The sequence below is a fragment of the Pygocentrus nattereri genome, chromosome 14 (genome assembly GCF_015220715.1).
Source record: "Pygocentrus nattereri isolate fPygNat1 chromosome 14, fPygNat1.pri, whole genome shotgun sequence".
Taxonomy (NCBI): domain Eukaryota; kingdom Metazoa; phylum Chordata; class Actinopteri; order Characiformes; family Serrasalmidae; genus Pygocentrus; species Pygocentrus nattereri.
This window is the reverse complement of record NC_051224.1, coordinates 40,610,668-40,638,511: the sequence shown is the minus strand read 5'-3', so window position 1 is coordinate 40,638,511 and position 27,844 is coordinate 40,610,668. Positions and strand designations below refer to the sequence as shown.

At 42.2% G+C, this 27,844-nt stretch overlaps 1 protein-coding gene across 6 annotated transcripts in view; it reads right to left on the bottom strand.

The window, feature by feature from the left end:
- clec16a (C-type lectin domain containing 16A) overlaps positions 1 to 27,844 on the bottom strand; it is a 129,614-nt gene that overhangs the window by 58,651 nt on the left and 43,119 nt on the right. For 3 of the 6 annotated variants that reach the window (XM_017718318.2, XM_017718319.2, XM_017718320.2), the window contains 6 exons: positions 19,898 to 20,123; positions 15,451 to 15,574; positions 12,064 to 12,164; positions 11,228 to 11,347; positions 6,618 to 6,727; positions 4,020 to 4,064 (listed from right to left, as the gene is read on the bottom strand). In XM_017718318.2, coding sequence (XP_017573807.1) covers positions 4,020 to 4,064; positions 6,618 to 6,727; positions 11,228 to 11,347; positions 12,064 to 12,164; positions 15,451 to 15,574; positions 19,898 to 20,123 — 726 coding nt within the window. The remainder of the gene's footprint in view (positions 1 to 4,019; positions 4,065 to 6,617; positions 6,728 to 11,227; positions 11,348 to 12,063; positions 12,165 to 15,450; positions 15,575 to 19,897; positions 20,124 to 27,844) is intronic. The other 3 variants (XM_017718321.2, XM_017718323.2, XM_017718322.2) reach the window with 1 other exon arrangement.

Here is a 27,844-nt window from a genome sequence, read left to right as displayed (position 1 = left end):
TCTCAGAGCCGTGTTATATATTGTTTACTGCGATACGGACACTGAAGAAGGCAGCAAGATGCAAACGAGCCCTGTAACCAACCACGGTCTATTTTCCCACTGTGTGCTGTAAAGCAGGGCTGGGTGACACAGTGATGTAACCAGATGAAAGCAGTGACTGACAACTGAGCCGCAGAGGGAAGTAGAGCAGAGAACTGAACAACTAGAGAAAGAGAACCGACAGAGAATCACAGCAGGGTTTCCCAGCCGCTGAGTCGCAGAGCACAAAGCACCCTCTGGTGGTCCTCTGCCCTGTACTGGGAGGTCTTTAGTGGGCTGGTGACGGTGTTTGGAAATAAAAAAAAAAAAAAAAACTGACTTAAAGGGGACTTTCAACAATTTTTCAAAATTTCTGCCCAGCTCAATCGCAGAGACATAAACAAAGCCTGAAAAAGCTGCAAATGCAGAGACTTTCTTTACAGTGGTGGTGATGGGAACCAGGCGTCGCCATGACTACAACACAGATATAGACACTTTATTTACCATCCAGAACCACCAGAGAACCTACACGAGTCTCCTGAGTCTATATGGAATGTTGATGATGGAAAATAGTGGAAAATCTGGAATAATGAGTTTTCTTTGGGGAGTATTTTGCCGCACAGCGCCCTGCATGTCTCCCTCCACCATGAATGGAGTTGAAGTTCTCTAAACTCTCATAAAACAGCGTCTCAGTCATCAGGCAGTGAATTCAGAACCAGCTCATGTAGGAACTTTCTGTAGGAGCTTTTAGAGGGACGTCTGGTTCCCATCACCACCACTGTGAGCAGCTCGACTGTAGAGTGAAGCATTTCACACCAAACCGCTCTGATTTACTATGCAGAAACTTTGAATACATATTATATATATGTATTTATATATGTTCCCCCTTAATCTGGGGATAATAGAGTTCTTTGATCGTGGGCTATAATGGGCAGTCTTTGAACGTTTAATGTGACGTTGCTCCACTGTGACTGATTTTAAGCCTCTGACAGTAAAAACAGGCTAAAAAAGTTATGATGGTATCTCAAACTTTGGTCCGAAATCGCACAGCGTGCAAGAGGGAGGGATGATGAATAAAGACAAAAAAACTCATTATTCAAAACTGAAGAATATCAGTAGATTAGCCTGGTCCTTAGTTCACATCCAGAGTGACCTGCAGTGCAATAGCAGAGCCTGCTACTGCACACTGGACAGAAAAATGAGCCTACTGACCTCAAGCTCACTTTAGAGACATTTTCCCCTTCAGCCAAGCCCAGCCCCAACCTCTCCTTAAGCACTTACTACATTTTTCCCAGACAATGCATCGTCACTATTTTCCCGAAGGCCTGTTTTTTGCCTGCCTGGCTCTACTTGTCATAAAAAAAAAGAAAACACAAGCAAATCTACTGACAGAAAATCTTTACCGCATAATCTGCAGCAAAACTGACGTCACACAGTTTGACATTGAGTCTGGCCAGTTCAGTTTTGCTGTAAATGTGTAAGACAGCATAAAGCTGGCCTTACTGTAAACAATGGGCCATAATAAGCTGTTAGGTTACAGTAGAGTAAACCCCCCACTGTCTCTGCTGGCGGTCAGCATGTTCTGACGGTCCAGAGGAGTCAGTGATAGTCCTGATACCTTCATCCACAATGAACATTTTTTAGATCCAGCCCAGGCCCACAGTCAGGATTCGGACCAATCACAGCTTGTGAGGAGCTCTGCAGCTGTAACAGAAGAGCAGCGAGGCTAATACAGCCGTTTAATGACAGCGGGTTCCTGGTAGTACAGGGCGCCTCAAGAGTAAGGAAACTCCCACATAGAATGAAAACGGTTTGCAGACGGTGATCCAATTTTAGACACAAGCCGTGGGGGAAGAGATAAACCTGCTAAACCATGTCACCAGCGTGGAACATCACCTCTGAATGACCGCTTTAAAAAAAAGAATCTATTTAATACCCATAAATCATGGGACAGTGAACACAGCGCAAATAAAGAGAAATTGCTAACTCTTTCTGACCTCTATTCAATTCAAAACACAAAAAAGACGAGATCTTTAACATTTCAACAAATTAACTTCGCTTTTCTTGTTTACATGCAGCGCCGTGTGAAAGTTTTAGGCGTCTAAGCAAATCTTTAAACAGTTTCCCTCAGCAGTGAGTTTATCACAATATACATCAGAATAAAGTCACATTCATAATTCAAATAGAGCCACAGAGACTCGTTAATATCATCAATTACATCATGAGCTCAATTTACTGAGCACTGATTGGTCAAACCAGGAGCTATATATATATATTAATATTCTATGAAGTTTGTTTATTTAAATATTACACTTTCTCAGCAAATAAACACAAACTACACAAATAAATAGATTTTGAAAACGGGTCTTGGGTGCCTCAGACTTTCACACAGTGCTGTATATGCTTATCTAAATTAAATGTCTGCAACATGTTCCAAAAAAGCTGGTGTTTGCCACTGTATTACAGAAGCTCCCGCTGTCATATACTGCACTCCACACGTTTTCAAAGAGAGCCAGTTCTGATCTACAGGCAGGACAGTCTAGCAGAATGTGGCTTGACACGAAAAAAGCAGGGGCGTCCCTGAAAAAGACGTCGTCTAGAAGGCAGCACATCGCTGCTGTCGGTAACTTCAAAGGAGAAGGAAAAAAAACCCTTTACTTTTAATGCAAGTCAATGGAACCAGAATTTTTTACAAACAATTTTGTTTCTTTAAGTCTGTTCATCATTGAAATTAGACACAATGTAAATTACAACAGGCATTTTCAGATGATGTTAACAACTGAAAAGCAAAAAAAAAATGGAGATTTACATCTCAGTGCTAATGATACCTTCACACATGTGGACATTAATAACACACCCTGAAACCATGACAGATGCTGGCTTTTGAACTTCAACAACCTGGAAGGCCTATTTCTACACAAAGTTCGTTACTTCCATAAACAACCTGAAAAGTTGACTCATCAGACTCATACGGTGCTGAGCCCAGAGAAGTTGGCAGCATTTCTGGATGGTGTTGATATAAGGCTTCCAGTTTGCGGAGCAGAGTCTTAACTTGCATTTTCTCCTAAAATCCCTGCAAATGATTGTTGAGAAATTCTGTTCACAAACTGTATTTGCTGGCCAAGTGGTTTCCCTCGACCCATCCTCACTCAGGCCTTTTCGGGGTGCTCCTTTTTCACCCTGACATGACGGCATCCCCAGCTTAAGATGCTTTCGAAGCATTTCACAACATTTCTAGTCCTAAACTGCTCCTTTCCCAACTTTTTTAGGAATGTACTGCAGGCCTCAGCTTCAGAATGAACACATATTTACAGAAAATAATGAAGCCTAAAAGACAAAATGACAAACATCTTTAAATTTAAAATAAAGGTCCAAGTGAATTTACAAATCGCTGCTTTCCGATTTTACTTGTAACCTTACTGGGACTTGTTAGAAGGTGTAAGCAAGACTGAATCTGGCAGAGCGGAAAAAAAGAAGGGGAGGTGGAGGTAAAGAAATGCGCTGTTCCCTATCGAGCCACAAGCAACCACAATGTGGGAAAAGAGCAGAGCAGCCACACTAATATGCAACACGATCAAACATCTGAGTAGCTTGTGGGAACCTGTCTGGCTGCTATAGGCAACTATGAGTAATGTGTGTACTCTTTTTTTTCCTTTTTTTTTTTTTTTAAAGGGGTTCGAGTATTTATCTTGCATTTCAATTGTTTCAAATAATCTGAGCTGCAGGATTTACTTGTCTGACATGTTTGGACAGCGCGCCGCCAGGAGTTCCCCTGAATAGAAATCAAAAGAATAAAGGCCTCGGTGTGAGCTGGCAATGTTTAACCGGCTGTAATTAGAGGAAATGAATTACCAGTGAGGAGACCTGGGACAACATTCGATTAGCCGCTCAGCAGGACACACAGCAAGATAAAACAACCGAGGTTACGAGAAACCTGCTTCATGACAGCCCATCTAGGCCTTTGAACTGCTGAGCAGGACTGCGTTCTGAAAGAAACTTGCCTTATAAAATCGCCGCAGAAGATGGAGACTCTCCTCTCTAGCGCCCTGCAAGAGAAAAGGCACGGGATTTAGTGGAAAAAACACGTTTAAAAACACAGCTTTCCTTAAAGGATTTTACAGGAAAAGCTGACTCTTCCTGTAAACACGCCTTGAGCGTAGTAAAAGTAAAAGTAAAAGATTAAGCATTAAAGTGAAAAAAGATAACGTGGGGAAAATCCTGTCCAACCCCACATATAGTAATTCACATTGGGAAATATGTACTGTAGACCGATGACACAATAATTACTAACAGTTTAACTGCGTATACAATCGTGTACAGTTGGAGATTTAGTCTGGAATGAGCCACAGCGCGGGCTCCTGATTTATTTAGAAACCTGTATCCTCTGTCCACTGTTGCACAATAACTCCAAGCTGTTTCCTGGCCCAGTAGAGATGATGCAATTTTGTAAGGAGGGTTAAAGAGACAATAACTCTGAATTTTTACCCCAACCTTATAACATCTGTAGTTTTACGAGCCAGCATTAGTTTCCTTATGACCATTTTCATTCCTTAAGGCATTTATTCATGCAATTAATGCATCTGTAACTGATCATGTAGAGCGTCCGGCCTAACATCCTGACCACCTCCTCGTTTCTACACTCACTGTCCATCTTATCAGCTCCACTGACCGTATAGCTGCACTCTGTAGTTCTACAGTTATAGACTGTAGTCCATCTGTTTCTCTGATACTCTGTTACCCTGTTCTTCAGTGGTCAGGACCCCCATGGACCCTCACAGAGCAGGTACTGTTTGGGGTTGTGGGTCATTCTCAGCACTGCAGTAACACTGACGTGGTGGTGGTGTGTTAGCGTGTGTTGCGCTGGTCTGAGTGGATCAGACACAGCAGTGCAAACTTTATTCTTCTTTTACAGTAAATCATTTGAGTTTCCTATTTTTAGTTAGTTTGGCTTTAGTTCTAATTCTAGTTATCTTATTATTTACCATCTAAGTTGGTTCTTCTAGATTTTTGTCTGATTTTCATCAATTATTTTTTTATTTATCAATACTTTGTAATTTGCTCGGCTACACTGTAAATAAGGATCTCCCTCAACTCTTTCACAGACGTCTGAGGAACACGTATCTACAAAAGCAGCTCAAACCGGACTACGAACATTAGTTACACGTGGAAGCCCTCAGAGGTTCAGCCGCTCATTAAAGTGATGAAGCTCTTCAAGCCACTTTCACTTTTCCAAAATGGAAAGCAGCCCAGCGCCTCTGTCGGCTCGCGCTGTGAGGGGAAAATATCTGCCCTCAAAAACATTTTCTGTCTGTTTGGTGCTTCATCACGTGTGGAGCTTCATCAACACAAGCAGCTCAAACCGAGTTACAGGGGCCTGAACTTTGAGAGAACTAGTTCAATAAGTTTTACTTTCGCTTTTCCAAATCGGAAAGCATCCGGCACGATTCCCCAGCGCTCGTTTCATGAGAAGTGAAGGACCTTTTAGTTGATATTCTGCCCGTTTCTTTCACTGCACAAGTAACTTATATAAAAAAGGAATTGTGCCACGTCTGATGTGAACAGCCCTGATGCACAAAAATTTAAATATTCCACATTTTTATGTTGTTTATTATTCACGTTGTGTTTGGTGTGAAACAGCCTTTACAATTAAACAGGCTGTTTATTTGTGTGCAAATTAATTAAATCGAACATGTCAATAAATTTTAGTTCTATTTGATGGAAACTGTTCTATTCTAAATGTTTAGATTTTTCTAAATTCTAAAATGTTAGTTTTCTTATTGCTTACTGTCTTAACTGGTTCTTTTACTTCATTTTAATGCGCTTTCATTACATTTTATATATATATATATATATATATATATACACTCTGTGGTCCTTTCACTTTCCCAAATCTACACAACATTACTGCCTCTCTTTCATGACGCACACAGGAAAACTTTCTGATGGACATCCTGTTCACCTGTTCTGTTTATTTACATAATCTGTACTACTATAATCCATATATAACAGTGACGCATCACCAATTTATTAGAGACACTTAATAGAAATTAGGACCTCATTAAAGCAAGACCAAACTGCATAAATAAATGAATGAATTCATTCATAAGAAAATAAATAAATAGTCCTTTCAAGTCATTTATTCGCACCATATCTGGTCAGAAGCAGCCTTTAGACGAGATCTGCTCTGAGTCTGCTGAGTGTCCTCCTCATGCAGGAGCTGAAGCTTTCAGTGTAAAACGGTTTTGGCTTGAAAGTTTCAGCTCCTTGATGAGGAGGTGAAACTCTGTGCTCCTTTCGCTTTTCCAAAACAGAAAGCAGGCCTGTAGAGATGCTTCTGGAGTTGCAGCTCCAAACATGACGACGCAGAAACGAAAGGAGTTCTGCTAAGCTTTGTTAGAAAGTTCTGCTTCTAGATCCGTCACCTTGGTTGTTGCCATGGCAGTAAGGACCGGAGAGTGAACGAGATCATTTTAACCTTTAACACTGTTTATATACTACATCAAACTCTTATTTCAAAAGGAATTCAGGAAAATGAGTTTTTCCATGATATGGGCCCTTTAATGCATGTACTGGAAGTGAAGGGAGAGGCTGCTGAGTACCTCCAGACAGGCCAGGTGGACATCCTTGATGATGCACTGTGTGCTGGACAGCACTGACTGCTTGAGCAGAAGACAGCTGAGCTCCAGAGTTGCCAGACGCACTCGCCCGTCTGAGAGAGAGAAGAGAGAGACGGTCACCCACTGGAGAGCTGAATGATTCATCGCCTTCTAATGAAAACTATTTTAATCACAGTCTGCTACGAACAATGAAAGATTAAAGAGGCATTCAACCCAATAACAATGAACGGAAGTGAATGTAGATGAGCCATCAAACGCATTCCATACAGCAGAGGAGTCAGAGACCGCCCTGCCGCTATCTAACTTCTTCTCTGGGTCTGAAAGGACGTGTAGCTGATCAAGAAGAACCTCACTGAGAAAAGGAGACGGACACATCAAACAAAGAAGCTGGACCATGGACTGACCACCCCAGAGTCCAGACCTCAGCACCACTGAATGGGTTTGATTACTTCAGAAAATCATCAACCAGCTTCTCAGGCTGAGCTTTGGAGGCGTGTCTGCAGGTTCTCTGAGGAGCTGAAAGTGAGGCTCCTGAGAAGAACAGAAGCTGGAATCAGAGAGAGGTTCAGAGGGTTTAGTGTAAAAAAGGTTCAGACGTCTTTACAGTGGTGGTGATGGGAACCAGGTGTCGCCATGACTACAACACAGATATAGACACTTTGTTTACCATCCAGAACCACCAGAGAACCTACACGAGTCTTCTGAGCTTATATGGAATGTTGATGATGGAAAACAGTGGAAAATCTGGAATAATGAGTTTTCTTTGGGGACTATTTTGCCGCACGGCGCCCTGCATGTCTCCCTCCACCATGAATGGAGTTGAAGTTCTCTAAACTCTCATAAAACAGCGTCTCAGTCATCAGGCAGTGAATTCAGAACCAGTTCATGTAGGAACTTTCTGTAGGAGCTTTTAGAGGGACGTCTGGTTCCTATCACCAGCACTGTGAACGGTTCTAGCTCGGTAAGTTTATCTAGAACAGCCACTTAATTATGCAGAAAAGTAAAAAAAAATCAAAGTTCTAAAATGTTAATTAAATGAATGAAGGGTGGTCTCTGACTTCTGCACAGTACTGAACAAGTCTGGTAGATGTTTTGATACACCACAGTACTGGAGCTTAATGTAACCTCTTCAACTCCTCGAGACCAAACCACTCTTGGTCGTGTTCTCCATAACGTTCATATTCCATAAGCTCCATTCAGAAACTGGGCGTCGTGTGAGGCTGTAGCTCTTCTCTCCAGTCTAATAGACGGTGACGTCATTTTAAACCCTTATAATAAAAGAAGCTGAACTCAGTTTGTTTTTCTACTGAAAGTCGACCCGTTTTTCCCCAAATCTGGGCTCTAAACTATAAACAGACGGCGTCTCTTCAGTGATCTGCTCTGGAAACATCACTTTTAGAGAACAACACAAAGAGCGGCGCAGATTTTTGGCTCTCAGCAGTAAATTGGAAGCATGTAGTGAAATGTGGAGATCATAAAACACATGTTCTGATAATGTGAGGGGCTTTAACAAAATAAATAAATAAAATAAAAATCTGCATTTATTTCATGCAGCTACTGAATAATTTGCCTTATGAGTCGGTCATGAAGATTGAGATGGACAAACCAAAATACACCCTGGAGAAACTTGATTCAGAAAAGCTGCAGACGATTGCAGTGGTCACTGTGTTGGTATTCATATGAGAATTCTGCTTTTAAAAACAACCTAAATGAAAAGCAAATGTGAACCTGACCTCACCTCACTGAAATGAAACAGTTGTGTTACGGTTCCCTGGAAGAGACGGCATCATAAATGCACTGTAAAAGAGGGAAGGAGCGCACAATAACCACTGCTGTGGCAAACAGTAGCGGCAAAACAGTCTCTGTACAGACGGTTTCTGTAGAAGAGCCGACATTGTGCAGAGCCCTATTGCACAAACGACTACAGCGGTGAGTCTGTTGGAGCAGGAGATTCATAACGTACCAGTAGCTGCTTCCAGGGACCACTCAGTTAGTGTGGAACCAGGCGTCGCCATGACTACAACACAGATATAGACACTTTATTTCCCATCCAGAACCACCAGAGAACCTACACGAGTCTTCTGAGCTTATATGGAATGCTGATGATGGAAAACAGTGGAAAATCTGGAATAATGAGTTTTCTTTGGGGACTATTTTGCCGCACAGCGCCCTGCATGTCTCCCTCCACCATGAATGGATTAAAATAAAATGACTAAAATATGTTTTAGACTAAAACATCGTCACAAAATCATAAAATATCATAAAACAATGTCTCAGACATCAGGCGGTGAATTCTTAGGTACTTTAAAAGAGGGAAGCGGTGCACAATAACCATTGTTGTGGTAAATATTACAGTCTCTGTACAGACGGTTTCTGTAGAAGAGCCGACATTGTGCAGAGCCCTATTGCACAAACGACTACAGCGGTGAGTCTGTTGGAGCAGGAGATTCATAACGTACCAGTAGCTGCTTCCAGGGACCACTCAGTTACAGTGTGGGTGTGAACCGTTCTAATGAACTAGGTCAAACAGTTCACCATTTAAAACAACTAAATACCTTTTAAATAATAAAAAAAATTATATTTACAAGGACTATATTCTGATCTACTTAAACCCCAGGTATTAACAAAGACAGTAACAAGCTAAAAACATGCAAAACCATCATTTATAGGGCGATTTATATTGGGAGGTGTATTTTCGATTATTTTGATTAGTTCAATCTAACAAAAATGCTGCCACAGTTTCATGATGAACGGACCAATAGAAATGCTCCAAAATCACTTCAAATAAAATCTCTTCACACTGACTTACATTAAAATAATGTAGTCCATCTGTTTCTCTGATACTCTGTTACCCTGTTCTTCAGTAGTCGGGACCCCCATGGACCCTCACAGAGCAGGTACTGTTTGGGTGGTGGGTCATTCTCAGCACTGCAGTAACACTGACGTGTTAGAGTGTGTTGTGCTGGTAAGAGTGGATCAGGCACAGCAGTGCTGCTGGAGGTTTTAAACACCTCAGTGTCGCTGCTGGACTGAGAATCGTCCTCCAAACAAAAATATCCAGCCAACAGCGTCCTGTGGGCAGCGTCCTGTGGGCAGCGTCCTGTGGGCAGCGTCCTGTGGGCAGCGTCCTGTGACCACTGATGATGGTCTAGAGGATGACCAACACAAACTGTGCAGCAGCAGATGAGCTGTCGTCTCTGACTTTACATCTACAAGGTGGACTGACACGGTAGGAGTGTCTAACAGAGTGGACAGTGAGTGGACACAGTGTTTAAAAGCTCTATGTTATGAATGTCCTGGTACTGGAGCGGCTGAATCGAGTGAAGGCTGATCCTGTGATCACCAGGACAACGGGCACGGTTAAAAAAGTTTGTGACGGGACGTTTTGACTATATTAGAATTTATTTTAATTGTCTGTTCATTTGCTGGACCGTCTGTGTTTGTAGTGAAAACGCTTAATGAAATATTTTCACATTAGTGTTACGCGTCACAGGATGTATGTGATCTGCGTATGTTTTCTGTAAGCTGTACTTGGGAGGCCAGTTACTCCAGGCTGTATATGTGCAGGTTGCTTCTATACCTAATTTGACTATGTCAAGGAGCAGCTATGTGCCTTAGTCTATATGAAATGGCCATTTTCAACATCAGCTTGTCATCTGGGAACTAATCTTGCAAATGAAGCCTAATGTTCAGACGCAAGGCTGTAGGCGGAGCCTTATTTTAGAGCAGGAAGTGAGGCTGCATCCCTGGCCACATAGTGATCCTATTTTTTTAGTAAACGTCTCCCGAAGTCTGAAAGTCAGTGTGGAACATTAAACATGTTAAACCAAAGGCTTCAAGCTCCAGTACATCCCTGCGCTGCCAAAGATGCTCGGTTTACGTGTCTGGACAGTGCAGTAAGCTGTGAGCTCAAACAGATGAAAGATGTACATAATAAAACGTATGACTGTGTCACGTTTACATTCCCTGTTTATCTGTTTTTCCCCGTTTAAGCTGCCTATCATACTGCAGCGTCAAACACCACTGCACAGGTTTGATTCAGGCTCACCGAAGCTCCAATGACGCGAGTTTGGACGATAAAGGCAGGTAAACCTCTGTTTTTGTGTGCAAAGATGTTGGCTAGGCTGTTCCACTATACTGTCCTCCTAATTTCATCTATCTCATGTCTATCTCACGAAGACCCCACCCGCCAAAAAAAAAAGCGCCAAAAGTCAAAAGCAAAATAAAAATTTCAGAAATAAAAAAAATAATAATCTGAAAAATCTGCAAATATAACCCCATTTCCAAAAAGGTTGGGACGCTGTGCAAAAGTGTAAACAAAAACAAAATGCAATGACGTGCAAATCATTTAAACCCTACATTTCATTGAAAATGGTCCAGTTTTGGGGGGCATAATAACATGCCAAGTTTTATGATATAACTAACTATTAATTATTAATTAACTACAGTCGTTATCTTTTCGCACTTTCAGAGTGGCTGAACGACCCGAGTGCTGAAAAGCTCACTGAGATCAGCTCAGATTATCCCTCTCGGCAGGGCAAGTTGACGCAGGAGCAAAACGTGCAAGACGGGCTGCATCTGAGCAGAGGTACCTGGTTGTGCAGCCTGGTTCATGATCCTGATCAGCCTCTCCACCAGAACTTGACTATAACTGCTCCTCTCCTGACCCGGTACTGGCAGCTGGATCTTCTCCAGCAGCGCTGGGTTTATACCTGCATCACAAGCAAGATCCCGTTTCAGATTTTCACACCAGGTTCTTCATCAATGACGCTGGCAAAATGAGGAAAATTAAAGGAAAACTACACTGATTTCAAAGGAATTTGCGAAGGAGAATGATTTTGTGCTGCAGACTTCCAGGGCGAATAAATGGTGTGTGCCAAAGCCAGTTTATGAGCCTGACCCCTTCCTATTTCTCCCATTATATAAAATTAGGACCGCTAAACACTTGCGGACACACAAAAAAAAAAAAAAAAAAACCTTCTTTAAGGTTCACAATCAGACCAAAACCATTTACACTGTCTGTACCTTGATGGACAAGAAATGTGTGACCTTTGAACGGGCAGCTCTCGTACAGCAGGAAGGAAGGAAATGCTAATTTATTTAGTGTCTCAGATCTTTCATTCCTTCCACCCTGCCACACAGCCAGTCGGGTAACTGCATAATCACGGTAACTTCTGTTATGACTTCATTATTATGACTACTTTTCTGTTTTTACTCTTGGTCAGAGGTGAGTTATCAGCTGACTGCCACTTCAGCTCCCTGACTAAGCAGAGCTGCGTGGGTTTATGCACCAAAAAACATTTTATATCACTATTTTCCAAACTCTCTTAACCCCTTAGATTCAACAGGCTGTTTGCGTTACTGTGCAGAAAGAATGAAAGTAATAGACTAGACATTAGACAGACTCTCATTCTGAAGGACGGGGTACCTTTGCTGTGAGTCATGGCGAAGAGGAGGCAGAGGACGAAGAGGGCGTGGTAATCCTCCTTCTCGCAGTCCAGAGCGTTGTACACCATGTCCAAGAAGGGCCTGCATGAGACAGCAGTACAGCACAGCTGAGAAATCTGTCTGAGTCTTTGAATGAGAACTTGCGTCCAGTCTGGCGAAGCTGAGACATCAGTTCTCAAGAATGTGTTGGACTTAATCTAATTTAATCTGGCATGCTGGGGTCAGTCCTGTTGCTGGCAGCGAGGCGGTCACGCAAGCCAAGCTTTTGCCTGTTATCTGAGAGTCTGGTGCGTTTTGTCGCTTAACATGGCCCGTGACTGCACTTCATCAGGAAAGCCTTATCTGACCGATATCTGCGTCAGAAATCTCGGCAACGAACGCGTTCACTTTGATCCACTGTGAACGACTTTTGTTTACATCTCAACCACAGAAATGAAAAAGATATCAGTGCATTTTATTGTTATTTAAATTCGGGTCACACTTGAGCAGCAGGTTTTCAGGGTATATATTTAAGTTAGGACCAAAATCTCAGGACTGATCAAGCTCTATCACACGAGAGGAAATATGTGCAAAATAACAAAAAGAATATTAATAATAAATGTTTAGTTGTAGAACGTGTCCTTGTAGTTACAAGCACTTTCGATTGAAGGAATCTGCTGTATTATATAATATATATCTGCCTGTTTAATGTATGTTTGGCCACTGTCCAGAAGCAGCTATGTTCCTTAGCCCATATCAGGTGTTGGCAGCACGCGGCTCTTTTCCTGCCCTGTCGTGGCTCCACAGCTGAATCAGATCAGCAGGTAATAATAAAATAATCCTCCTCTACAGTAAAATAAAGCTCTGCTGATCCTTCAACACAGTTTAACAGTAAATGGTCTTAAACGCTGGAGTTACTGTAGAACTGCTGATTCACCCTTTAACCCTGAAGATCAGCGCAGACGGCTGGTCACCATAGCAACACAGACAACAGTCTCGCCCAGCTAGTAGCTACGAAACGGCAAAGAGAGAGATTTAAGACGGACATCGATGATTTGGAGACGAACGGACTGATTAGTGTTTATAGTCACTCCAGCTGGTTTCCTGATACGTTTAATCTGCAACGTAGAGCGGGTCAGCTTGATGTCTGGGCACTGAGCCAGACTCCACTCCCTGGTTCAGATCTTTGATACATGAAGAGGGGTTCAAATTCTTCAAGACAGAGTTAGAAACAAACATTATGCTCTAAATGGAAATAACACAATTACAAACATGAGAAAGCAAGCCATGCGTATGCTGACCTAAATTGTTTTAATACGTATTTAAAACCACCCCTCAAACATGCACTCCTAACATTCCCTGGAAAGCTGTTCCAGAGTTTAGGAGCTCTATAAGGAAACGATCTTACACCAACTGAGCGGTGAGACATGCTAGGAGTGTGCAGTGCGGCTGCCTCAGCCAAGTGAAGTGGTCTGGCCAGACTGCAGCACTTCCACAGATGAGTAAGACATGCTGGAGCTCGGCTGTGACCTGCCCCGATCCAGCCCCCTGGACGACATCCTAAAAACTGTGATTTTAGGATAAAATCCAGGGCAATGAAAGAGCCAAAATCCAATAACACTCGTAATAAAATCATGTCTGTGAACATCCTGAGAAACAATATTTGGCTTCACAGAAGTAAAAACCTGATCTCCACTGAGAAAAAACCCTCTGCGGCCCGCAGGCTTTACATGGTGGAACTTTCATGCAAGTAACTGCACGTCGTGAGTTGCATGCAACATAATTACCGTGCAACCTGACACACAGTGCATGATTCTCACTGTAAAGGCATCTGTGAGGTGTAATTAACATATCTGCGGCATTTTTTATCATTGTCGTCCGTTTTTCCGGCTGTAATTGCCGCCCTTCTTGTAACATACATAAGACATTTATCTTTCACTCAACACCTTTTGCATGATTAAAGGGTTCTTTGCATTGTGAAAGGCTTCATCAGCTCACTGGAGAATGTGCTGTAGATGGTTCCATATAGAACCTTTTTTGAAAACGGGTTCTATCATTACGATGTCAAGCTTGTTATAAAACAAGAACCCTCTAAACAGAACCGCATCCAACACATAACCCCATCGATCTGAAGAACTCTCTCACAATGCAAAGAGCCCTTTAATAATGCAAAAGGCTCTTTGAGTGCCGATGGTTTTACACAGAACCATTTTCTGTCCTGAAGAACCCTTAAAGCACAATCCTTTGTAAGAGTGTTGTGGCGTAACTGACACAACATGCAACCAGTTGCATGAAGGTTTCACTGTGTAAAGCCAGGCTAAAAACGCAGAGGGTTCCACCTTTAGTGTAAACCTGCTGGCAGCATCTCAAGTCCATTAAATATTTCCTAGCTCCTTGGAGAGCATCACAATCAAAACACTAAGCAAACCGGTTTTCCTTTGAACACTAAATCATAAGCAAACGCTGCCAGCATTCGTTTCAGAGCACAGAGAGTCCAGCCGGGACTCACTCTGCTCATTCCATGGAATCCCTTGTGGAATCTCTGTCAATGTCCCAAGCCAGGATTCACAGGAACTGAGAAGTGCGGGCTATATAAGGGTCACATTTAAGGGCCAGTTCTCCTCTCACAAAAGCAGGTCTAGAGGGAGGTATTGTGTCAATCCTGGGCTTTTTTTTTCCTTGGTGGCTGAAAAACTGAATCATACAATTACTGTGATGAGGACGCTGCAGAGTTCAAGCACAGAATGTAGGGCTGATTATTCCAGCGAGTGCTCGATAATACCGGACACCTTGTCTACCAGTGTCACCTAATTAGTCGTTACGAGGCCCTGAATAAAGGCATCTGCCAAATACATGAATGTAAATAGATTTAATCCTCTCTCATCTGAGCAGCAATAAAAATTGGCTTCTTCTGGGTTGTATTTTCTTCAAACCTGGTTGTTTTCTACACACCTTGTATAACTGATCCCGCAAAGCTTCTATCGTTGTGTGACTGTTCAAGTAAAAGTGGTTAGAAACTATTTTTCTTTTTAAAGTGAGGCGACATCTGCCTGAAAAATCTGATTTTAAATTTCTAAATATGTCAGATGGGATTAAAATCACCAGTCCTAAGTTTGGTGAAAAACATCAGTTAATTGGGTAAGTAAAAAAATTCATATGGACCCTTGAAAACGGACTATTTGTGCAAACTGTGGATTTTTTTGATGCTCTTTAATCCAGTAGTAGTTCACAACACTAGCAGAAAGCTCCACTCACACAGCTGCGAATGCATACATGCATAGACGTGCGCACAGTGGTGCGCATACATGCTTTTGTGGAAGTGCAGATGTTCACGTGTGCAGATGGTTCATGTGCACAGGAGCGCGTCTGCTGTTTCTGAGGTGGGTACCTGCTCCTCAGACACTCCGTGCGAGCAGCAGCCGCAGCCGTTTTCTCCTCGTCGGTGATGTTCTGCTCGGTTAAGGTGGACACGTCTGATATCTTGCACTTCTCCATCACCACCATCTCGATCTCTGCGGAGTCAAGTGTAAACACAGAAGCCCACACAGAGCTATGCAACATCACTGCACATCAGATCACAGCAGGCCTCTGGCCTCCTTTAATCCCTGCACCGCCAAACCCAGCCCTGCTATCCGAACGCTTGTGGCGCTTTGTGTACGATGCTGTTTGCGTGTGGGGAGAAAAGGCTGGGATTCAAATAAAGGGGAACCTTTTTCACAGAACTATTTCAGCTTCAGTGTAGAAGCCAGAGGCTGAAAGCGAAAGCGCTGGAATGCAAGGAAAGGTCTACAAGGAGCACTTCCTTGAAAACTGAAGCCTGCCTAATTGATGTTGTCATTATGGAAATTTTGGCACTGGCAACTTCTGCTGAACTCTTTTTCCACAAAACCGCAGACAGGCTGCGTCATGTCAGCGGCGTCTAGCGTTCATCAACTGTGGCCTCAAGCCATCTTTACTCCTGCGGCAGAGAGTCTGAACGTAGAGGAAGAATTGCACGTTTTCCAGCCGGAGTCAGACGTTAATAAATGAAACATACACCATGAAAAGCATGAAAACTTTTGCACAGGCTACACTGTCTATGTTTTTTTCAGCAAATAAACAACAAGACTGTGCATTAAAATGTGCAGAAGTGTGTTCTCACCAAACATTCCTATTTGAGAGCCTTCAGCTCAGTTTAAACGCGGTTAGTATTTCTAGCCAATTTAACTTCTACTTTGATTTTTAATTTCATGATTTTTTTCTTTTAAATTTGTCTGACCCAGGCTTTTTAATGTCTATGTCTAATGAAAGGTGCTTTGCCTTCTCTGTAGAGGCTGTGTTAACTTGACCAGGGGTGCCCAAACTTTTGCACACGGATGTGGGGAAGCAATATGTTTGGCCAACAGCGAGCAGGAAGGGTACGACCCTGCAAAGCCCTATTCAGACTGATTGGTATATCAGGGAGACGACCATAACGATGTGGTAGGCTCCACCTCCGGGCAGGCAAACCATGTTATACCAATACGAGTCCTTGGGCAAGACTCCTAACGCCACATATTCCTATATCTTTAACATGATTAAAGCTGTTAAGGCGCTCTGGATGCGAGCATCTGCCAAAAGCATGAATGTAAATAAAGCTAAATAACGCTCTCGCATCTGGAAGGCAACAGAAACTGGCGCAGGGCAAGCAGCTTCTAGTGGGGTGTATTTTCTTCAGACCTGGAGGTTTGCTACACACATAGTACAGGGAGATTCACTCGCAAGAGGCCCCGAATATTCTGTAATAACTCTCTCTAGGACGAAGCCATCTGAACGAAACAATGTGCAATGAGCTCCTCGGAACATGGAGCTTCGAACAAGCCGGGATGCCCCTGCGTCGGAGCGATGAGGTGCTGGACAGCAGTCGTAACAGATCCCTCGTACCTCTTCACGCGTCTGGCAGAACATGGAGATCAGGTCCAGCATCGCGTGTGATGAAATCGATCACGCACACGTCACGGTACGCAGTGTATTTTTTTGGTTCAGATTTCTTCATCCTAACGGGACTCACAGCAGGAATATTTGCGGCTAATTTAGAGTGAATCTCCCTGGATAAGAAATGTTGCAAAAGCATACAGCACTGTGTGAACGTTTCCCTCAGTAGTGAGTTTATCACAATATACATCAGAATAAAGTCGTATTCATAATTCAGATAAACAGAAAAACAATAAACAGGAACAAGAATTTCTCGGCTCCATATTTTTCCTGGACACCTTCACAGCCGCCACAGAGACTCGTTAATATCATCAATTACATCATGAGCTCAATTTACTGAGCACTGATTGGTCAAACCAGGAGCTGCTTTTTAACTACATATAATACTGGGCTTCCTCGAGGAGGAGAGGCTTGGAGACGGGTAAACATGGCATATACATTATTATTAATATTCTATACATTTTGTTTATTCAAATATTAACACTTTTCTCAGCAAATAAACACACAAACACAAACACACACAGTAAACTACACAAATAAACAGATTTTGAAAACGTGTCTTGGTGCCAAAGACTTTCACACAGTGCTGTATATCGTTGCCTGGCTTGTTCAATATGGATTACGTGTGCTAGGAACCAAAATACTGCAAGTAGTTTTTTGTTTTTAAAGTCTGGTGGCTCCTGCCTGGAAATTCATGGAGATTTAGGAATTTAACACGTTAGATGGGACTAAAATCACCACTAATTTGGTGAAAAACATCAGTTATTTTGGCCTGTAATTTTCTAAACGGCCGAGGGTGAAAAGCCACTGACGAGGCCGATGCAGTCAGGAAATTACCCGTCCAAATCCTGCTCGAGCCTGGGAGGGAAAAATTCATGTTCGCTTTAACGATGGTCATTTAAAGGGGGGGGGAATAAATAAATAAATAAATCAAATGAAAAAACGTGTTATTTATAAAACTGCCGCAGTTAAATAACAGAAACAAAGCTTTTTTCTTTTTCTTTGTTTTAAGGCAGTTTAGGGGCTAAAAACAAACAGTGAATGTGAATTTCGCTCCGTAACTTCCGCTCATCCCTAATTTTTCCAGGAAAAAAAAACAAACCAGCTGTGAGTTACAAACACGGATGAAGGCACAGCACAATGACACATCATGGAGAGAACAGGAGGAGGAAGTGTGGGTCTGAGAGAGAGAGAGAGAGAGGGGGGGGGGGGGGGAACCCCAGGTTTGGGTCAGATCCAGCTCCTCAGCCCGGAAAGGTGGACAGCACAGAATGAATGTTGACCAGAATGACCATCATCAGCACACGGACAAGCTATGAAACGGCAGCAAAAGAGTGGGCGGGGCTCTGGGAACTGGCTCTGCTTATGGCTGGACCAAGGGTGGACGATACTCAAGGGAACTTTCACTGCATGCAGTATTCAGGTTTTCTGAGGTGAGCAAGTTGGAGCATGTTAGCTTTTTAACTGAATGGCTGCCAAAATAAAGCAGTAGGAGGGAAATTAAAAAGGAAATTGGTAAAAAATAAAGGAATAATGCATGAAGGTCCAATCGGTCACCTGTTACTGCACTGTTAACGCGCTGACCGGTTGTTGTTGTTCACAGGCTCTCAGTCTTTTTTATGATCCATGCCCCAGTGTTTCAGCAGTGCTGACCACTCAAGTACCGCCCAATTTTTTTGTTAGGTTTTACTTTGTTTCTTGTCTGTGTTGCTTTTCTCCTCTTTACATCTCAGCCGTTTGATTTGAACTGATTTGCTGGTTGTCTTCATAAAGAGTCCAGTGTTCCAGTTGGTTACTACTGTACTGCTGCCCTGTATCACCTTACACTCTCTGGAACTGTCCCTGGGTCAGCGCCACTCTTGTCCCTGGGGTGGTTCCCTCAAACCCTCATCTCGGTCCCTTCAGTCAGGGAACATAACTGAACTATAACAGCTGTCCTGACTCCACACACCCCGCCTCGCCTCGTCCCCAGGCTTTTACTCTACTGCTCTGTTTTAAAACATTCGGTTATGAAAAGGAACAAATACCAACTTTTCACCTGGAGGACCTGATTTAAGCTCCACAATCAGACCTTAAACCCACTGTAGAACCTTTGAGGGAACATCTACACTGTTTGTACCTTGATGACCAGAAAACGTTCCTGTATAGAACCTTCATTACTAACCGTGTAGGGGTGAAGGTGCTGGAACAGGCAGGTTGATGACTGCACTGCTCAAAGCAACAGGCTAAAGAATGACGTTATGACCCTGCAAGGCTTTAGAGTGTCTACTCAAAAACGTGTCTCTGCCTGAGCCGCTGTAATAAACGCTTGCATCACTCTGGCCAGAAATTCTTAATATTGACCAAAGATTAATTAGTTTGAGTAAATGATCTACATCTGTCTACTCTGTTATGTGGAGTGTTAATGCAGTGAAATCACCAAACTGTGCAAATCTGGCCCCATAGGACCTTAATTAGACGCCCATGCTGCATGATTTGTGGAACCTGGATGGGGAACTAATAAAAACTTGCCACTTCTCATACTGGAATGGTCAAACCTCACAGACTTCTCAGATGCTCTAGGACTCCCCCCACACTTTTACAAAGTATTACTAAGCTTCCAGCTACAGAACGCCTGTTTCTTCTGACTCACGAATCATTTTGATTATTCATATAGACAGTTTGGCTGGAAACGCTCAGCATGACCATAAAAAAGACCCTGCAAGCATCCACTGTTAGCCACATCAGCACTTTTGCGCCTTTAAGGCAGAGAATTCAGAACTTTTTGCTTGTTTTCTAGGCCCATATAGCCAGTTCACAGAGCGGCCCCACGGCTGCAGGGGGCGCTCTGAAGAATGGAGCATTAGTCAATGATGGTGGGACATTCATCCGTTGCCACTCACCTTCCGTGTCCCCACTTGTCCTGCTGGCCTTTGAACTAGCCTCTGTACCTTTAGCCTTCTCTTCCTCTGGGCCATCCTCCGCACCTCTCTCCTCCTCTTCCTCCTCGCCAACGTTCTTGTAGTTCGGCCTCTTCTGCGCTTTCTTCCTGCCCCGCTGCCGGCTCATCTCCAGAGAACGCTCCAGACTCTCCGGCGGCTTGGTGAAGCGGCGCACTCCGGCATTGGACTGGAAAAGCAGAAATATTACTATTACAAGAGGGTCTTTGATAATAGAAAGAACTTTCAGCTAAACGAGGTCCACTCGATGATGATATTCTGGACACTGCATCACTGAACGGTACCGTGACTTGCATGGTAGCTTGTGGATAGACCTTTAGAGGCGCTACAGAGCAAAACTTTCCTTTTTGCTTTGTTTTGTTTATTTAAACCTGCCACCACCCCCCTTTCTGGAGGACCTGCACTCAGAGCCCACTTTATTAGGCACACCTTGCTAGTAAAAGGCTGGACCCCCTTTCACCTTCAGAACTGCCTTAATTCTTCATGGCAGACTTTCAACAAGGTGTTGGAAACGTTCCTCAGAGATTCTGGTTGGTTATTTGAGTTCCTGTTGTCTTTCTATCATCTGGAACCAGTCTGCCCATTCTCCTCTGACCTCTCACATCAACAAGGCATTTTCGTCCACACAACTGACCGCTCACTGGATCTTTCCTCTTTTTCGGACCGTTCTCTGTAAACCCTGGAGATGGTTGTGCGTGAAAATCCCAGCAGATCAGCAGTTTCTGAAATACTCAGACCAGCCCGTCTGGCACCAACAACCACGCCACGTTCAAAGCCCCTTAAATCCCCTTTCTTCCTCGTTCTGATGCTCGGCCTGCACTTCAGCAAGTCGTCTCGACCACCTCTACAGGCCTAAATGCAGTGAGCTGCGGCCGTGTGATTGGCTGATCAGCTATTTGCGTTAACAAGCAACTGAACCTGTACCTAATAAAGTGGCAGGTGAGTGTATAGTATGTTATTAATAATCAATATTTCATGAATCTCTTTTTCCAAGCAGGAGGACAAAGAAAAATAAAAAATAGAATTAAAAAAAAAGTAAAAAAACATGAATAGATATTCGACATTTAGCATTCATACACAAGGCAATGCAAATACAAAAAACACTGAAGATAATTATTAAAATGTCGTTCTTTCATGTGTGTGTGCGCGTGTGTGTGTGTGTGTGTGTGTGTGTGTGTGTGCGTGCGTGCGTGCGAGAACAAGTGGGCCATTGTGTGGAGTAGCTGTGCGAGTATGAATAAGAGAACTGAGTCTAGCGGTTGAATTATTAAGTGTCGGCAGCTGTTGGGGGAGTTTATTGTTCCTGAACAGGACGAGTTGAATTCACTGGGTTTGGGAGGTTTAGATGGAGGTTTAAAATACAGCTGAACGTTCTGATCACCTGAAAACAGAAACACTAACGTTTATGATTTTCAGCTTTTCATTTTTGCTGCATCAAAAAATAATTTGACCCAAGACACCACTATAATATATATATATATATATATATTGCTTAAACTGAATAATGTGAATCTCTACACCCCGAAAACAAGGATATATGTCCATTATTGTCAATGCATATTAAGTCTTAACGACAAAATTCCAAACAAAGAAAAAATTCTGCAAAACAAAAAAATCCTCATATACAAAATTTACATGACATAAATGAGTTGAATCATTTTAGTGCAGATGCCTCCAGGCAGGTTTACTGCATAACACAGCTAAGCAACTAACATCCTACCGCACTCAGATTTAAAACGCTGTTTAATTTGGCAGAAACATCTCATTTGCTCAGAAAAACATTATTACTGAAATAAATACAAAAAACATTCATGCAATAAGTAGTAAAATGCCAATGTGTCCAATCCTAGCAGTATTTGTAATCATCATTAGTCAATACTTCATTACACTCACTCAGGTGCTGCTGATTTTAATAAATACATGTGATGTCTGGAAGTGTGCAGGAAAAATCGGAATAAATTCCTGTCATTTATTATTTTTAAAAATATGCCTGTTCTATTGTATATCTATTCATGTTAATTATTATTCTATATAGAGCTGTACAGCAATAGCAGCTCAGACAAACTGTTTTAAACCATTTACCCAGGCGCCTACGATGTTTGCACAGCACAGTACGCAACGTCTTAGCAGCAAAATCCCAAACAAAGAAAAATATACGCAGATAAATTTCCTCCTATTACACCACATATGAGCAATACGCCAATACACAGCTTGAACTCCCGGATCAAATGACATGTTTTGTTGATTTTCTGAGTGTAAGCCAGTGAACGCCTCCTCTACAGAGACACGTTTTAATGCACAGCTACTGTTTATTTGCTGAGTTTAATATATTGAAAAAGTTTTTGGCCCATTCTAGATTTTGTGCTTCACTTTTTCCCGCAATGTGATAGAAATCAAACAGAAACTGTGGAATAAACTTTGGAGAAAAATGCTGAGGATGTCCAAACGTTTGCATGCGACCATATGTGTGTGGCTTGGCACCAAAACTCCAAATCACAATGCAGCTCACCCCACCCGCACCCCACCCGCACAAGCTCAAGCTATAAGAAGGCACCGTGTCTGTTTCAGGGATGAGAATATCTGGAAGGCCAATACTGAAAAATGTTTCTGAAAACTGGAAGCAGGATCAGGCCCAACCGTAGTTTTATGGTTTTGAGGGTTTCTGAGAAAACACCAAATACACTACTTAAGGTTCAAAACAAGTTAAGATCTGTATCTTGCACACACTTCCTTTGTTTTCTTCCTGACAAAACACACGCACACACACACGCACGCACGCACACACACACACACGCCACAGAAAAGAGAAAGAAAAGAAGAAAAGGGTGCTGAACTTCTGCTGAAGCAGGCCAGTGAGACTGAAAACAGCCCCTGAAACTGAAAATTTGAGAGCTGCACTGTAAATGACAATAGCAGCTCTGATAATTGCGACGCCACATTAGAGGCCGTACGAGGAAAGGAAGAAAAGAAGGTCATTGTCTTCTCAGAACTAAAAACGCGCGCTCTGCCACAGGAAGCAGATGCCTAGCAGCCAAGGACGCAGTGGGACTACAAGAGCGCTGAGGCCGGCGTTCCACAAATATCTGAGCCCTGCAGTCGGCCTGGGTGGGCCTCCAGCGGAGGGGCTGCCCTCTGCTTGTTTCTAATCCAACTATGCAAGAAAAATCATGCTCAGCTTATTTATTACGGCAATATCTGTTTAGTTATGCTGCTCATTACGTTCATTATAATGTACATGGAAATAAATAAATAAATAAATATAATGTCTGGATGCAGTCGTGGGCTGGAGGTTAGGGAGCCGGTGATCTTCTGAGCTGACAGTACGTGACCGAGGTGCCCTTCAGCAAGACACCTGACCCCCAACTGCTCCCCGGGCGCTGCAGATAGGGCTGCCCACCGCTCCGGGCAAGTGTGCTCACTGCCCCCTAGTGTGTGTGCGCTCACCAGTGTGTATTTGTGTGTTCACTAGTGTGTATGTGGCTGCACGGATGGGTTAAATGTGGAGGTGAAGTTTCCCCGCTGTGAGATCAGTAAGGGTCACTTAAACATGCGCCACAGCAAAAATTGAACTCTAGGCCCTTGGAGGACCCCCACCACCTATGGGCCCTAGGGGTGGGAATCAATAGATGACTTCACAGCGCTCGAGTCACGATACACTGGGGAAGCAATATGAGGACATTTTATCATTACTGTAATCAATTACGTCACAAAATGCCTTTCTGAGGACATCAGACCTTAACCTTATGCTCCACGGTATATTTTGGTTTGTCCATCTGAATCTTCGTGACCAAATCATAAGGCAAATTATTCAATTACTGCATGAAACAAATGTAAATTTTTATTTTATTTATTTTTCTGTAAAAGCCCCTCAAATGAACAGAACGTGTGTTTTCTGATCTCCACATATCACTACACGCTCACAATTTACCGCTGAAAGCCAAAAATCTGCGCCGCTCTTTGTGTTGTTCTCTAAAAGTGATGTTTCCAGAGCAGATCACTGAAGAGACGCCGTCTGTTTATAGTTTAGAGCCCAGATTTGGGGAAAAACGGGTCGACTTTCAGTAGAAAAACAAACTGAGTTCAGCTTCTTTTATTATAAGGGTTTAAAATGACGTCACCGTCTATTAGACTGGAGAGAAGAGCTACAGCCTCACACGACGCCCAGCTTCTGAATGGAGCTTATGGAGTATGAACGTTATGGAGAACATGACCGAGTGCGGTTTGGAACCAAAGGTGGTCCAGAGGAGCTTAAGAAGCTAAAAATACTGACTTACTCATGTTTCATCACCAAGTGAGCATAATTAGGCCTGTTTAACTGGATTTAGTGCGGTCTGTAAAATACAGAATAAAAATCATTATAGTTTTATAATAACTGGTTATATATTATTATTATCATCATCATCATCACCACCACTATAACTGTTCTAGTGATTTTATATGTGGCACTATGGGCTCTATTTTCTCTGTTCCAAGTTATTAAATCTCAAGAGCTGAATATCATGATGCATATTGTGCACAGTGAAAATATTTTGAAGTATTATTCTAATATTTTCCACCCCTATGGTTCACAATTCCCTCAATTCCCACAATTCCCTGGCGATTTTTAAACATCTGTGATGTTATTTATTGCCATATGATACTGCGATGTATGCATGGTTGTCTCGATCATGACATTTTAGCTGATGATTAACTGTCATGAAATAATTACGATTAACGACATTATTGTCAGTTTATGTTGACAGTCATCAAATATTAATGTGCAACTCTAATGTGGCCAATTAAGCTGATTAGCCAGGCTGCTTCCCAGCTGCTCACTCAAACGTCTACATTTGTGTAGAATTATATGTAGAGTGAATTAACTTAAAAGTGGATATATAAGCCAAAAAAGTTGTTCTGTTAGTATACACACTAAAAACAAATAAACAAACATTCCTTACGCCGCCTTCTAATCACGTCAGAGGCACCAAGTTCAGTCTTGATCTCTTTTATAAGCCCCATGATGTCTCAATGAACATATTTACTGCTTTTTCTATTTACATTCACCTCAACCCAGCAAACTCAATTCACCCTGGTTTTCTTGCAATATAATATGATTGCGAAATGTAACAACTATGAAAAATGACTTCAGTCAGTTTAAATAATTACAATCATCTCAAATAACTGGGATTACGCGATTATATAATAACTGTGACAAGCCTAGACAAGCCAAGGGATTCATTACTGTTGTCCGCTTCCAAATGAAATTTTCTAGTCGATAAAGTTTACAATCAATTAGATGAACAAATTTCACTCCGATTATTATTTTTATTGAAGCGAGACAGGCTTGAGAAGTAGAGGGACTTATAATGATAGGTGGATGTAGCCTAGCCTTGCCAGAGGACCCTTATAGTCCTAACAGTGGCCTTTCAAAACCCGTTCTCCTGAGTGCAGGTTAAAGATGTGTTATCCACTAGGCTATCCAACCAACTCTTAACAGGGAAATTGGTCTTACCAGAAAGGAAGAAACGACTTGTTGACTGCCACTGTAGTACAGTCCACAACTGAGCTTAAGATAAACTGGAAAATATTGCTAATAAACAGAAGTGTAAAGATATATATATTGTTCACACAAATATAGTGGCACGCAGCAAACCCTGTTCAAATGCTTTGTTGATTTCCTAGGTAAAAATAAGTTAATGCACCCTTTTCTGGAAATTTCAGTGCGTAATTTACATTTTTAATGTTAAATTAGAAAATAAACAATAATGTGCATAAACAAGCATAACACTGTATATAAGTTTAATTTTTGATCCTGAGGTAAAGATTCAATTTGATTATCAATATTTAATTTTTCCAAAAAAAAAATAAACCATAAAAAAAATAATAAATAGACTGCATGAAGCCAGATGCCCAGTTTTAATCAATGACAAAGCTCTGATGAGGCCGAGGGACAAACTGCCAATACTATTATAAAACGTACTTTTACTTCTATTTTATCATTTTTGCAATACTGTACTGGAAATATGACACAGTCACTAAGTAATGCATTGACATTTGGGCGTCTGTGTATAAACAGTAAGACCCATAATATCGCAACACTATGTCGTCCCTCCTTTCCTGGCATCCCTACTGAATATTCAGCTTTACTGCCCCCCTTCGCCACAGTCCAGGCGCTGAAGAGACCCCACCTCACAGCGCTCAGATAGAGATCTAACAGAGCGAGTCATTCTGAGAAGAGGGGGAGACTAGCTTGAATAACTCAACACCATCCCACACGGAACCTCTCAGGGTCTGCTGCTTCACAGAACACATCAAAGCATTCAAAGAAAACGAGCTCTCCTGCGAAAAACGAGCGCCGATTAAAAGGTGCGCAAACACATCTCGTCATTTTTATTCTATTCAAGGGCTCAAGATCACATTTTCCGACTTGACTTAAAAAAAAAGGCCCAAATAAGGCTCCACCACTGCCAGCATGCCACGACAGATGAGCTTCAAAAGCTTCAAAATGCTTCAAACTCAAAGCATCTCAGCTTGTATTTGTACAGTTGTCCACAGAGTCCTGTTTAAAAGGTACACAGGTGCATCTTCTCATGTTCACACAATTTAAAGCCTCAGTATAAAGTTTTCCATGGTGACTCAAAAACCCTGAGATGCTACACTAAACCACTGCTGGTGTGATGAAGCTTCATCACATATGAAGGTCAAAGAAGCTGGAAATTCATGAGAGCTTGAAGGCTTTTACTGACAGACTGAGGGACATCTTATCGTCTTCCCAAATCGCGCAGTATTTTCCAGGGTGACTCAAAAAAACGTGAGAAGTCTAGCAAAGTCTAAAGAAACGCAAAAAACTCGAAACATCTCAAAGGTGTCTATTACCAGAGTGGCCAACAGTGACCATCCGAAAAAGCACATTTTGTCTTTATTTTTTTACATTAAAGAACACCTTCAACTCAGCATTCCCGGGAAGGCTGCGCTACTGCTAACATGCTAAGGAAAATGTAAATAAACGAGGCTCAGAAAAGCTAAAAGCTTAAAACACATTCTTAACTTAAAAACTTAGACATCGTCATATTTTACATTCCCGAATATTTGAAATATTCCAAAATTCCTGAGAAAGCTACATTACTGCTTGCATAATGAGCCGAGCTTGAATAAACTGTGAATGAGAGTCTCCCTCGATGTATTCAGTTTAAATAAAGGCTGATTGATTGACTGATTGATTGAACATGACACTCAGAAAAACTCTTATCTTGAGGGCATCTTCTGCTAGAGTTGACAATAAAAGACATGCCAGCACATCTTGACGCTATTTAAAGGCTCAAGGTAACATTTTCCAAGGTGAGTCAAAACTAAGAAAGGCTGCACTAGTGCCAACATGTAAATGAGCAAAATATAAATAAACATGAGGCTCAGAAAGCTAAAAACTTCTGAACGCTTAAAAGCTTCTACCGACAGTCAGTAGAGCTCTTTTTTTAATGTATGCAGCACATCTCGTCATGTTTCAATCTACAATGTTTTCCTCTCAAAATTCCTGAGAAGCTACGCTGCTCCTAGCATGCTGAGCCAAGTTTACATGAACACGAGGCTCAAAAACGCTAAAAACTCAAATTATCTTGAGGGCATCTTGTGCTAGAGTTTACAATAAAAGACATGCCAGCGCATCTTGACTTGTTGACGCTATTTAAAGGCTCAAGGTGAGTCAAAACTAAGAAAGGCTGCACTAGTGCCAACATGTAAATGAGCAAAATATAAATAAACATGAGGCTCAGAAAGCTAAAAACTTAAAACACCCCAAAAGCTTCTACCGACAGTCAGTAGAGCTCTCAAACTTCCTTGGGCAAGACTCCCAACACCACCTTGGCCTCCCTGTGTAAAATGATCAAACTGTAAGTCGCTCTGGAGAACAGCGTC